Genomic DNA, 13,489 nt, shown 5'->3' on the forward strand with positions numbered 1-13,489 from the left:
TCAGTTGAGGAAAAACACCAGAGACACAAAATTACCTCTGAAGCGATTTTTATTCAGAGAGGAGTTCGCAGCCCCACACACTTCGGGCGTAAGGTAGCCAACTCCCAATTTGTCGGTTTACAAAGGTCATACTTATACCCAAAAGCAGGGTACTACATTCGCAAATATGGTTACCGATTCGAATTCATCAATTGATTGGCTATTGCATAGTTAAGCATGCGAAATACTCAGAATTTAGCAAAGGTTAAAGTGTAATACCTAGAATTAATACTGACGCACTTCAAAACACTTGAACTAGGTATACTCAAAATACTTTGTCAAGCACATTGTCTTGTGGTCGCAGGTTCCCTTTTCCTTGTGGTCTCCACGTCTGGCCTGGCACCTTATTTTAGCTACCTCTCCTTACTTCCCCAATGACGTACCTCTCTCTTGTCCTGTCTACATATTTTGCTGCACTTACCCCTCGCCCACCCCCTCTACACGTACCCCTTACCCTTTTCACATTCTCACCCACACCCTATGGAACTTTATGTCCGAATTAGAAAGTGAGTAGTGAATCTTTTTGAGATCTAAACAAGACATAATATCCCTAAGCCAGTGAGCATGGGTAGGGGGAACTACATCTCTCCATTTAAGGAGTACTGCTCGTCTGGCTAGAAGAGAGGCAAAAGACAATGTTCATTGTTTAGCCGGGGTCAAATGCTTGTCAGGGTCTCGAAGAATACCAAACAGGTTCAGGATCAGGTTCAGGATCAGGTTCCAAATGACAATTTAATATAGAAGATTTAAAGTTTAAAAAAAATCTTTCCAAAATTTTTCCAGAGTAGGACAGGCCCAATACAAATGGAAAAGGGAGGCCTCACCTCCTTTGCATTTGTCACACCAGGGACTAATATCAGGATAGAACTTCGCCAATTTGGTTTTGGACATATGAGCCCTGTGGACGACTTTAAACTGCAGGAGGCAATGGCGAGCACATAAGGAGATTGAATTGACGGATTTAAAAATTGAATCCCAAACCTTGTCAGACAAAGAAAAACCTAAGTTGTGCTCCCAAGCAGTTTTAATTTTATCACAAGGGTCTCGTCTGAGAATCATTAATTTAACACGAATAGTAGAGATTACGCCTTTGCCCAAGGGGTTCATTTGAAGAAACAAGTCTACAACATTTTTATCAGGTTGTTCAGGAAAATGTGGTATTAAAGGGCTAATAAAATGTCTAATTTGAAGGTATCGAAAAAAGTGAGTATTCAGTAAATTAAACTTTATAGACAACTGTTCAAAAGACGCAAACCGATTGTCTATAAAAAGATCTTCAAAACGCTTGATACCTCTCCTACACCAGTCTTGGAATGTGGAATCCTGCATAGGCGGTTGAAATAAATGATTGTATAGAATAGGACTAGAGAGGGAAAAACTATAAAGACCATGGTATTTTCTAAATTGAGCCCATATTCTCAGAGTATGCCTGATTACAGGATTAATAATAGATTTTGGCAATTGGCAAGGAAGAACAAATCCAAGTAAAGCTGGTATAGATAATTTCTTATAAGCATTTAATTCCATTGCCACCCATGTTGGACAAACAGACTGGTTATAAAAGTAGGACCAAAAGATAATATTACGAATATTGGCTGCCCAATAATATGAACGAAAATTAGGCAACGCCAAGCCACCTTCTCTTTTAGGCGTTTGGAGATGAGCTTTATTGAGTCTGGGTTGTTTATCCTTCCATAGGTATGACGAGATAATAGAATCTAAAGAATCAAAAAAAACTTCAGGAATAAATATAGGTAAAGATTGAAATAAGTATAAAAATTTAGGGAGAATATACATTTTAATTACATTAATTCATCCATTTAAAGACATGGACAGAGGTGACCACTGTGCTAATTTCTGTTTTGTAAAATTTAAAAGATTATTGAAATTCTCATCGAACAGTCAATTATAGTTCCTTGTTACGATAATACCAAGATAAGTAAAACAATTGTTTACTACTTTAAAAGTGAGATTGTGAAATTCTAATTCTTGTGCTTCCTTATTTATCGGAAAAAGTTCACTCTTATGTAGATTAAGTTTGTATCCGGATAGCTGACTAAATTTATTGAGAAGTGAAAACAACAAAGGTAAGGAGGTACTTATAAAAAGTAACAAATCATCAGCGTATAGAGAGTCTTTGTGCTCAAAACCGCCCCTCCAGATCCCAGTCAGTTCAGTACAACTGCGAAACGCAATTGCCAATGGCTCGATAGCCAGATCAAATAACAGAGGGCTTAAAGGGCATCCCTGTCGGGTGCCACGTTTAAGATCAAACGGTTGGGATTGCTGGGAATTAGTCAAAACTGATGCAATTCGATGGGAATATAGTAACTTAATCCACTTAGTAAAATTATATCCAAAATCAAATTTTTCTAAAACCGCAAATAGTGCCACTCTACCCGATCAAACGCCTTTTCGGCATCAAGAGAGATAACACATTCAGGGGTCCCTGATGAAGATGAATATAGAATATTAAAAAGATGTCTAATATTGAAAAAGGGAAGGCGATTTTTAATGAAGCCAGATTGATCCTCAGAGATAATTAAGGGTAATATAGTCCCCAGCCTACGGGCCAAAACTTTAGTTAAAATTTTAGCATCTACATTTAATGGAGAAATCGGCCTGTATGAAGCACATTCTAATGGATCTTTGCCTTTTCTCGCTAAAAGAATGATACAAGCCTCATCAAATGATGCAGGCAATTTATTTTGTTTAAAAGAATCAGAAAAAACTAAACTAAGTTGGGATAAGAGCAATGAGGAAAATGATTTATAAAATTCTGTAGAGAACCCATCAGGACCAGGAGATTTACCAGGCTGCAAAGCAGAAATAGCAGAGGATATTTCCTCTGAGGATAATGGCTCATTCAATTTATGTTTAAGATCAGAAGAAAGTTTAAGAATATTTAAACTATCTAAAAATTGCATAACAGTAGTATTACCATTAAAAGGATTCAGAGGTGTGAATTTGAGAGTAAAAATTCCTGAATGTATCATTAATTTCAGACTGGTCCACACTAATATTCCCATTACTCATTTGAATTTTAGTGATGTGTTGTTTTGCTTTAGAGTGCCTAAGTTGGTTAACTAAGGACTTACCAGATTTATCCCCGTGAATATAGAACTTACTCCGACTGCCCAAAAGTTGGCATTCAATCGGATAAGTAAAAATAAGATTAAATTTAGTTTGAAGTTCCATTCTTTTCTTATATAACTCCGGATCCTTGACCTGGGCGTATACTTGGTCTATAGCTTTAATCTGATTGATCAGTTCTAAATGTTCTTTGTGAATCTTTCTTTTCAAATTTGCTGTGTAGGAAATTATTTGACCTCTTAGATATGCTTTCATTGCGTCCCAAACCACCTGACTAGAGGTTTCAGGTAGTGCATTAGTATTTAAAAAGAAAGTTATCTGATCCTCCTTAAATTTTACAAAGTCGTTATCTGACAACAAGGTCGGATTAAAACGCCAGTGTTTATATACTTGAGGGAGGCCAGGGAGAACTATGGACAATGTAAGTGGGGCATGATCTGAAATCAATATACTCTTATAGTCACAAGAACAGACGGATGGGATCAATTGATTATCAATTAAAAAATAGTCGATTCTAGTAAATGTATGGTGAACTTGTGAGAAAAAGGAGTAATCTCTTTCATGTGGATGAAAGAAATGCCAAATATCAGATATTCCATAATTAGAAAGAAAAGATTGAATAAATAAAGCAGATTTACTTAATTGTCTAGGGGTAGAAGAAGATCTGTCCAAAACTGGATCCAGCCAACAGTTAAAGTCACCACCCAATATAAGAGAGTATGAACTTAGTTCTGGCAATGAAGGAAAAAAACGGTCAAAAAACCCTACATCATCCGAGTTAGGAGAGTAAACGTTGGCTAAGACCACCCGTGTATTATAAAGTTTCCCCGAAACAATAATAAAATGACCATTAGGATCAGATATCTTATTATGAAGCTCAAAAGAAACATTTTTGTTTATAAGAATTGAAACGCCCCTTGCCTTGGCTTGAAAAGTTGAATGAAAGTGTTGTCCTGCCCATCGTGCCATAAGACGAGAATTATCTGAGTGATGAATATGTGCTTCTTGTAAAAAGACTACCTCTACTCTAAGCTGTTTAAGATGTGCGAACACTCCCCCCCTTTTAACCGGATGATTCAAACCCTTAACATTCCAGCTGACAAAGTTCAGTGGACTACCATTGAACATAAGAAAAAAAAGATAGCGGGCATTAAACCATATCTGAAATTTATATGTAATTCTGGGGCAGAAGTATAGAAGAAAAAAAGCCAGGATGAAATTACATCCTGTATAGTACAAATATGTCAAAATTCCATATATAATATTAGCATTGGAGTTCCCACCCACACCCTCTAAACCTACAACAAGAAAGCTGCAAATATAAAGCAGCAAGCTCTCCCTGAGGAAAAACTAACCCCCTACTGGACTTCCAATTAAGTAACATCTTAATTATTTCCACTCCAACTGTTGATACAGTAATGGAAATAAACACCAAAAAGCTTTAACAGTTACAAACAAAGATTTACCTTAACAAGAAAAAACAATACATTCAAAGTTTGTAAATCTTAAAGTATAATAATGGTCTTAAAAAAAACTTTACCCCAACCTTCCCACTAGAGTTGATAAACCGAAAAATAGATAATCTATAAACTCAGTTATACAGAAAAAAACTTTAACGTCAAAATAAGTAATCCAACCGAATCATAAAAATAAGAAAAAAAAACACAAATAGCATCTTGAAACACAGGAAAAAAAAACAACAAAGAAAAATCCATTCGAGAGGAATTTGATCCAAACCCGAAACTGAGTTTAAAGGTACAGCATCAACTGCTGCTTAAGGTTAAAATAATCTAACTGAAGAGAAAAAAAAATCATCACCTTTAAAGAACTAAAATTATGTAAGATAGAAACTAAAATTGAGAAAATGAAAAAAAAACACTTCAATAGGACAATGCAACATAATTAAGCTACTAATTAAATAGATGCGACAACAGCTACATTTTAAATTTAAAAAAGAAAATATCAAGATTTGTAGAAACTGGAGACTGAAGTCTGAAAAGAAAAACAAAAAACCAGTCAAGGACGTCGTCAATTCACGAATCAATATCAATTTTTTAATGCGACACCGACTCCATTTTGAAGTAAAGTCTCCAAAGACCTTTAAGAGGTGTCTATGAAAAAGGCTGAAAAGAAAAAAAAAAATCATATCATATCGTATCTGAGGAACTCGAAGTAGCAGATAGGCTATCAATGAAGGTCTGCGCCTCTGCAACCGAATCAAAACGTTTAAAATCGCTGTTCCTAAGCTTGATTCAGAGCCGGGCTGGATAGGCGAGAGATGGTTGAAGTCCACGATCGTAGAGAACTTTCATTACTCCTCTGTATTCAGCACGTTGACTCATAACTTGAGGTGCATGGTCCTCTACTAAATGGATAGCATGACCTTTATATTGAAGCGTTTTACATCGACGAGCTTCTTTAATTAGTAAATCCTTGATTTGGTAACGATGGAGGTGAATTATCACTGGACGTGGTAGGTGAATTATCACTGGACGTGGTCTCTGGCCATCCGCTGAGCGAGATGTAAAGATACGGTGCGCTCGATCAATCTCTGGAGGACTGGAAAGTACTTTGCTTCCAAAGATCTCACATAGAAAGTTTGAGAAAAATTCGACAGGAGATCCCCCTTCCAACAGTCTCAGGCAAGTTGAGAATTTGAAGATTTTGGCGTCTACTCCTGCTTTCAAGGTCCATAACTTTAAGAGTTAACTTGCTATTATGCTCCTTTAGGGTAGAGCAAACTCTTTCCAGGTCTTTACAACAACGGTCTAGTTTCCCCGTGACTTCTTCAACATGTGATAAACGTTGAGCATGATTCTCCAGTGTAGAGTTGATTTTATCCAGTTTCAGTTCCAATGAACTAAATTGAGAAAACATATCTTGTTGGGTTTGTTCTAACAGCGACACAATTTCACTCAAGGTTGCTCCCGATGGAGTGTCTTTTTTTGCCGATTTAGTAGGCTTAGATACACTTGTTGTGCAGCCAGCAACTTCAATAGTGGGAGGAAAAGTAAGAAATAAATGCAGGTATATGAAATGGAGCGGAGCAATAGTTTTAGCGACTTAAGCTACCGCCATCTTAACTGGAAGTCCCCCGTTTGCCTTCTTAACTGCTTGGTGGACCTACCTGCTAGCTTTTTGCGATGCACAAGAACACATGGACTCCTCTGTACTTCACCAACTTGGCAGTATTTCTCCATTTAGATAATCTGCCTTTTGATTTCTATTGACCTCGCACATGCCTGCATTAAACTCTATTTGCCAGTCTTTTGCCCACTAACTTATTCTGTCTAGATCCCATTACAGAATCACAGTATCCTGATCACAACATGCCCTTTTTTTCATATCACTGACAAATTTGGAAAAATCACATACACTTCCTTCATTCCAATAGTTAATGTAACCAGTGATCAATTGCTTGCCTAAAACTGATCGCTGGCATACTCCGCGTGTTACATCAATGGGCTCACCTGTCAATCTCCCCAATACATCCTTGAAGAATTTGTAAACTTCAGACAGAACCCAGGGTCAGGATGGAACCTACAGTATTGTGCTAATATATAGCTAGAGTGCTTAAGCCTTTTGCACAGTACAAATGTGGAGTGGAGAACAAGTTTGTAAATCTGGCGGGAGCAAAGGATGTTGGGAATGTTGAGGATGGAGCACCATGGGAGGGGTATAGGACAGGTGGTAGAGAAGGTTCCATGAGCAGGTGCAAACACACCCAGCCCTGACACACCAGGCAAGGTCATTTGATTCCAAACAATTGGTTTATTGATCATTACAAAATGTTTCTCTAGTGCTTCCCGCTCTCCCCCCTCTCCCTTCCCCTTTTCCCCAACCACGATTCCCCGCTCTTTGCACCCTTCCCATTCTGAGTCCACAGTAGAGACCCATATCAGAATCAGATTTATCATCACTCACACCTGTCATGAAATGTATTTACTTTTTGCAGCAGCAGTACAGTGCAATACAAAAAATATACTATAGATTATGATAAGAAAGTATGGTGAATTCTGGTTAATTGGGTTGCATCAGAACAGGTATGTTTTGGCCCAGTTAAGCGGCTGCCCCAATTAGCCAAAGTTTCATGGAAGTAACATGTAAAAAAGATCTTAGGACCCAGCGGAACCCCAGACCTTATTTAACCTGTCTCGGTGCGGTGGACATTAGGACCCAGCAGAACCCCAGACCTTATTTAACCTGTCTCGGTGCGGTGGACATTAGGACCCAGCGGCAGAGATCTGAATCCACAGTGTTTCTATTCATGAAAATAATCACGATCGCGATTGAAAATAAAGTGGAAATAATAAAGCGATCAGAAAGAGGTGAAACGCCATCGGTCATTGGTAAAGCGTTAGGCTATAGTCAGTCAACGATCGGAACAATTTTAATGGCTAAAGTGAGAAAGGCTGTGCCCCGATGAAAGCAACAATTATTACTAAGCAATAATTGTAGCCTTATTGGGTTTTGGGTCTTTGATCCTCACATCAATCCGGCACAGTGGAGAGCGCACTCTATAGCGGTCTGTCACTAGATCGAACTCGGGAAGAAGTTCCCAAGCCCGGCGCTGATACATATGTTCTTAAGTGTTTTATATGCATAGAAAGGTAAAATATATACTAAGACAAACATTTGACTAACTGATGCTAAATAATACCTGATGTACCTGTAAGAGAACTTCCGATTTTTTTCCATCCTGATCCACGATAACCCACGTACATCCTCCTGTATACTTTAAATCATCTCTAGATTGCTTATAATACCTAATACAATGTAAATGCTATGTAAAATAGTTGTTATACTGCATTGTTTAGGGAATAATGACGAAAAAAAAAGTCTGTACATGCTCGAAAAACAAGTGCTGGAAGAGCACTTATGGGTTTTTGCAATTCGCGGTCAGTTGAATTCACGCATGCGGAATTCATGAATAAGGAGGGCCGACTGTATAAACAGTCGATGTTTTGGGCTGAGACCCTTCATCAGGACCTGACCTGCTAAATTCCTCCAGCATTTTGTGTGTTATTCTCCCTGATCTACTTGAATTTTTAACAGTTGTACAATTTCTGTCATTCAATATAGAACTGTCTGTCTTTTGGTAACAGTCCTGCCTTTAAATAAAAAAACTAAAAATATGTTTAAAATTATATTTCAGGATGATGTTGTAATAAAGTTAACCCAAGAGTTGGCTCAGAAATTAGGATTAAAAATTCGGAAAGCATATATTCGTGCTCAGGTGAATGCACTTTATACTTTTATTTGCATTAATTTTCCAATTCAAATCTTTTGGACTTGTAATTAATTGAATGATTGTCTTTTTCTTGCAGCCTCCATTAATTGCTGTCAGTTCCATTACTTCTGCTGAATCTTCTAAACAAGTAAGGGTATTCTTCTAGGCTGCTTAATTTTCTCTCTTGCATGTGTTAATTGTGCAGGGTGTGCAGTATGTCGGCATATTTTGGCTTTACCTGCTTCATTTGTGTATGTTAACTTTCAAGCTCTGATTTTTTTCTTCTTGATGATTTCTCAAAGATTTTAGATGTTAACATCTTACTGTGACAATTGCCTGATTAATAACAACTACAGAGTTCCTCAACTAAATCTGTAAAGTTTGCTGTTCTAAATTGGAGAATTTCTTTTTACGTAATTATCTTAATAGTTTGGTATTAGTTTTTATTTTTATTTTAGCCCTTCGAGCTGTGTTGCCCAGCAATCACCTGATTTAATCTTAGCCTAATAGGACAATTTACAGTGACCAATTAACCTGCTATGTGTTTGGACTGTGGGAGGAAACTAGAGCACCCAGAGGAAGCCTACGCAGTCACAGGAAGAATGTACTAACAGGCAGCGGTGGGAATTGAACCCGTGTCATCTGTACTGTAAAGCACTGTGCTAACCAATACACTACACCATGCCACCCCACATTTGTGGATTTAAATTTGTATTGGTTTCTGAAAAAACCTCATAATATCTACACTCACCATGATGCCAATTTAAACTGTACACATGCAAGTAATCCATATATATATATGTGTGTGTGTGTGTGTGTGTGTGTGTGTGTGTGTGAGCGCCTATTAAAAGTAAATAACATTTATATCTCTATTTTCTCCATAGCCCAGTAATGGTTCAGGTTCAGTTGAAGATATTGAAACAGGTAAAATGAATTTAATTTTATATTCCAATAAATTCTGCAGAGGTTTGGGAGTAGTGGAATTTTCTTGTCAGTGATATATATACATGGTATTGGGAAATAAGCTATCTTCTGACATTGTGTTGCATGTAAGAGTGACACACAGAGGTTGCTAATATGTACTAAAATGCACATGAAATGTTTTCCCTTTCAGTATTAATAAAAACTTTTTCCAATGTTAAATCTTTGTTGTTAATGTTGCATCTTCTCTTGTTGTAGATTTTCCAGGATTAGGTCTCGAATCTCCAGTTTCTGTATCTGTCTCTTCGGATGAAACCCCTCAAGCTGCGAGTGAATCAACACCAGTTCTAATTGTTCCTAATTCTACGTCGCCTCCTGTACATCTGTCCGAGAGAAACAACCTTCCCACTGCTACACTGATGAACGGAGGAGGGGTACCTTATCCAGTGTCTGAGTCATGCTTAGATTTTACTGATGGAGACAAAATAGGAGAGGACCTGGACGAGCTGCTAGATTCTATGTCTGCTTTAGAAGAAACTCCTGTGGTAAAATATAATTTATTTTAGTAAAGGCTAACATTTCAGTAAATTGAAGGATTAGCAAACATTTGTTAATGTGTTATTGAGAACTAGAATATAAAAGCAAGGATGCAATGTTGAGAGTTTTAAAAGCACTGCTGAGGCCTCATTTTGAGAATTCTGATCAGTTTTATGCCCCTTAACTAAGAAAGGATGTGCTAACATTGGAGAGGGCTCAGAGAAGGTTCATGAAAATGATTCCGGGATTGAAAGGCTTGTCATATGAACAGTGTTTCACGGCTTTGGGCCTCTACTCAGTGGAAATCAGAAGAAAGAAGGGTGACCTCATTGAAACTTGTTAAATATTGAAAGGCCTCGATAGAGTGGATGTGGAGAGGGTGTTTCCTATGGTGGGCAAGTTCTAAGTCCAGAGGACACAACCTCTGAATAGGCGGCATCCTTTTAGAATGGAGATGAGAAGGAATTTCTTTAGCCAGAGAGTGATGAGCCTGTGCAATTCATTGTCACAGGCAGCTGAGGAGGCCACGTCATTGGGTATATTTAAGCCAGAGGTTGATAAAATTCTTAATTAGTCAGGGCATAAAAAGATATGAAAAGGAGGGACATTGGGGCTGAGAGGGAACTGGATCGGCCGTGATGAAATGGAGGAGCAGAGTTGATGGGCCATATGGCCTAATTCTGCTCCTATATCTTATGGTCTTATGATCTTATAATTTATAAGTGCTGAGCGAGTATAGAATTGTAGAAGCCTAATATAGAATAAGGTTTTTTTTTTAAACACTGGTTGTCTTTAGTTCTGGAGAGTATTTTAGAATCAGAATTTATCTGGAAATCGGAAAGTAACTCCATTAGAAAATTAAGTTGGTTGGAATTGGCAAAGGTCCCAGGTTTTAACTGTTGTGCCTATATAGAACTACAGCTGGTCTTATCATTCCTGGGCCTACACTAAATGATCATCTTTTTTTGGCTGCTGTTCAGTATTTGAGGTCTGGCTTAGACTTTGTGCTTTTGCTCCAAACACATCTGCTGATGGTTGCTTGCTGTTGTGAACATGACTTGAAGTTCCAGAGTGCTGCCAGCTTCCATGCCAAGTATCACAGCATAATTCTTCTTCCAGAAAACTTCTCAGTTTCCACAATGTTTTAGGATTTAGCATTCCTTTAGCTGCCAGTGTCTGGAGAGGGTGAAATGTCACAGCCATAGAGGTTTCTCTGTTAGTGCAAGCTGGAGTATGTACCCACAGGGGATATCAAGTTATATTAGATATTGGAACTGACTAGAACTTCAGCAACAGGAATTAATATTAACAAGAGTTCCAAGGAAAGTGCGGAATCCACATTAGGTATTTCTTCACGTATAAAAACCCAAGTTTAAAGTTCAAAGTAAATTTATAATCGAAGTACATATATGCCACCATATACAACCCTGAGATTTGTTTTATTGCGAGCATACTCAGTAAATCCAAGAAGCATAATAGTATGACCGCATCCGACAGCACAAACGAACAACCAATGTGCAAAAGATAACGAACAGTGCAAGTACAAAAGAGAAAAACATAATAACAAATAAAAAAGCAATAAATATTGAGAATGAGTTGAAGAATCCTTAAAGTGAGCCTATAGGTTGTAGGAACAGTTTACTGATGGCGTAAGTGAAGTTGAATAAAGTTCTCCCCTTTATTTCACGAACCTGACGGTTAAGAGATAATAATTGTTCCTGAACCTGATCCTGTGTGAATCCTGAGGCTCCTGTACCTTCTACCTGATAGTAACAGCAAGAAGAGTGCATGTCTTGGATGGTGGAGGTACTTGGTGATGGATGCTGCTTTCTTGCAACAGCACTCCATGTATATGTGCCCAGTGGTGGGGAAGGCTTTACTTGTGATGGACTGGGCCAGATCCACTTCTTTTTAAAGGCTCTTTCGTTCAAGGGCATTGGTTTTTCCATACCAGGTTGTGATACAGTCAATACGCTCTCCACCACACATCTATGGAATTCTGTCGAAGTTTTAGATGTCATTCTGAATCTTCACAAACTTCTAAAAAAAAAATAGGAGGTGCTGCCATGCTTTCTTTGTAATTGCACTTGTGTGCTGGGCCCAGGACAGGTCCTTAAATAATAACACTGAGGAATTTAAAGTCACTGATCCTCTCCACCTTTGATCTCCAGATGAGAACAGGCTCATTGACCTCTGGTTTCCTCCTCCTGAAGCCAATAATCAGCTTCTTGGTCTTGCTGACATTGAGTAAGAATTTGTTGTGGCACCGCTCAGCCAGATTTTCAATCTCCCTCCTAAATGCTGATTTGTTACCACCTCTGATTCAGCCAAGAACAGCAATGTTGTCAGCAAACTTAAATATAAAATGAGTAACAATCAATAGACATCGGGGCGGTATTCTTAGGAACACGCTGTGGATGTAATTTTAGCATGTTCGATGTGAATTCTATGTCTACTGTGAAAATGCAACAAAATAGAATTCGAATTGAGATATTTTTAAATGTTCAGAAAATTACAATTGGAAAAGCTTGTTTGTTTTCCTTGAAGTGAAGGAGAGTGAGAGGGGACCTGAAGGTGGTATACAAACTTCCGAAGAACATAGAGTGGATAGTAGCATTCCAAACTAGAGGGCATAGGTTTAGGTTGAGAAATAAAAAGGATAGAGAGGATCTGAGGATTTTTTTCCACCCAAATGGTGATGTATTATTGAGAAGGTGGTGGACACAGGTCCCTCACAACACTTGAATTGCCAAGCCACGGAAAGTGCTGGTAAATTGAATTAGTGTAGATGGGTTCTTCAGTGGTTGATGTGCTGATGAGCTTGTTTCTGTGCTGTGTGACTTTATGACCAGTTGTCTGCAACCTAAAATTCTGCAGTCATTTAAGTTGCTGTTTGCATTTTAGTGCTGATTAAATGTGTTCTTGGCCAATTACTGCTAAGGGAACTTCTAGCTTTGTTACAAACAAGAGAAAATCTGCAGATGATGGAAATCAAAGTAATACACACAAAATGCTGGAGGAACTCAGCAGGCCAGGCAGCATCTATGGAAAAGAGTAAACAGTCGATGTTTTGGCCAAGAATCTTCATCAGGACTATTTTGATCAACAAAACCACGTTATAACAGGAGTCCTAGCCTGCTGTGTTCTACCAGCATTTTGTGTGTGTTGTTGTTTGAATTTCCAGCATCTGCAGATTTCCTCGTGTTTGCTCTTATAACAGGAGTTGCGCAATTAATTCAATAAACACTTTTGATGTTGAGATTATACTTCTGCTGGAGGACAATGAAACATATTGTAACTGAAGTTGCAATTTTATAATGTCCAGTGGACCTATTGTTACTGTATTAGTGATGCCATTCTGATGGCACACGTGACTGACAGCGCCTCAAGTGTTGTTGATACTGCAATGAGTGGAGAGCTTCTCACTACACTCCAAATGTGCTTTGTAGATGGCAGATCAACTCTGGAAAGTCAGGAGGTCAATCACTCATTACAATACTAAGCCTTTGATCTACTCTTGTACCCACATTATTTACAAAACTGGTCATAGGTATTTCTCTAAATTAGTAGTAGTATTTTTCATTGTCTACAAATGGTTAAAATATGCACTGTATTACAAAAACATACATTGTTGAATTCACAATCAATAATACTAGCTTGACTCTATTA

General features: G+C 38.0%; 1 protein-coding gene across 3 annotated transcripts in view; it reads left to right on the top strand.

The window, feature by feature from the left end:
• Positions 1-13,489, top strand: part of zc3h7a (zinc finger CCCH-type containing 7A) — a 104,879-nt gene that overhangs the window by 53,118 nt on the left and 38,272 nt on the right. For all 3 annotated transcript variants that reach the window (XM_073060314.1, XM_073060312.1, XM_073060313.1), the window contains 4 exons: positions 8,288-8,368; positions 8,460-8,510; positions 9,247-9,286; positions 9,542-9,828. In XM_073060314.1, the coding sequence (XP_072916415.1) occupies positions 8,288-8,368; positions 8,460-8,510; positions 9,247-9,286; positions 9,542-9,828 (459 nt within the window). The remainder of the gene's footprint in view (positions 1-8,287; positions 8,369-8,459; positions 8,511-9,246; positions 9,287-9,541; positions 9,829-13,489) is intronic.

Source organism: Hemitrygon akajei, chromosome 11, assembly GCF_048418815.1.
Source record: "Hemitrygon akajei chromosome 11, sHemAka1.3, whole genome shotgun sequence".
Classification (NCBI taxonomy): Eukaryota; Metazoa; Chordata; class Chondrichthyes; order Myliobatiformes; family Dasyatidae; genus Hemitrygon; species Hemitrygon akajei.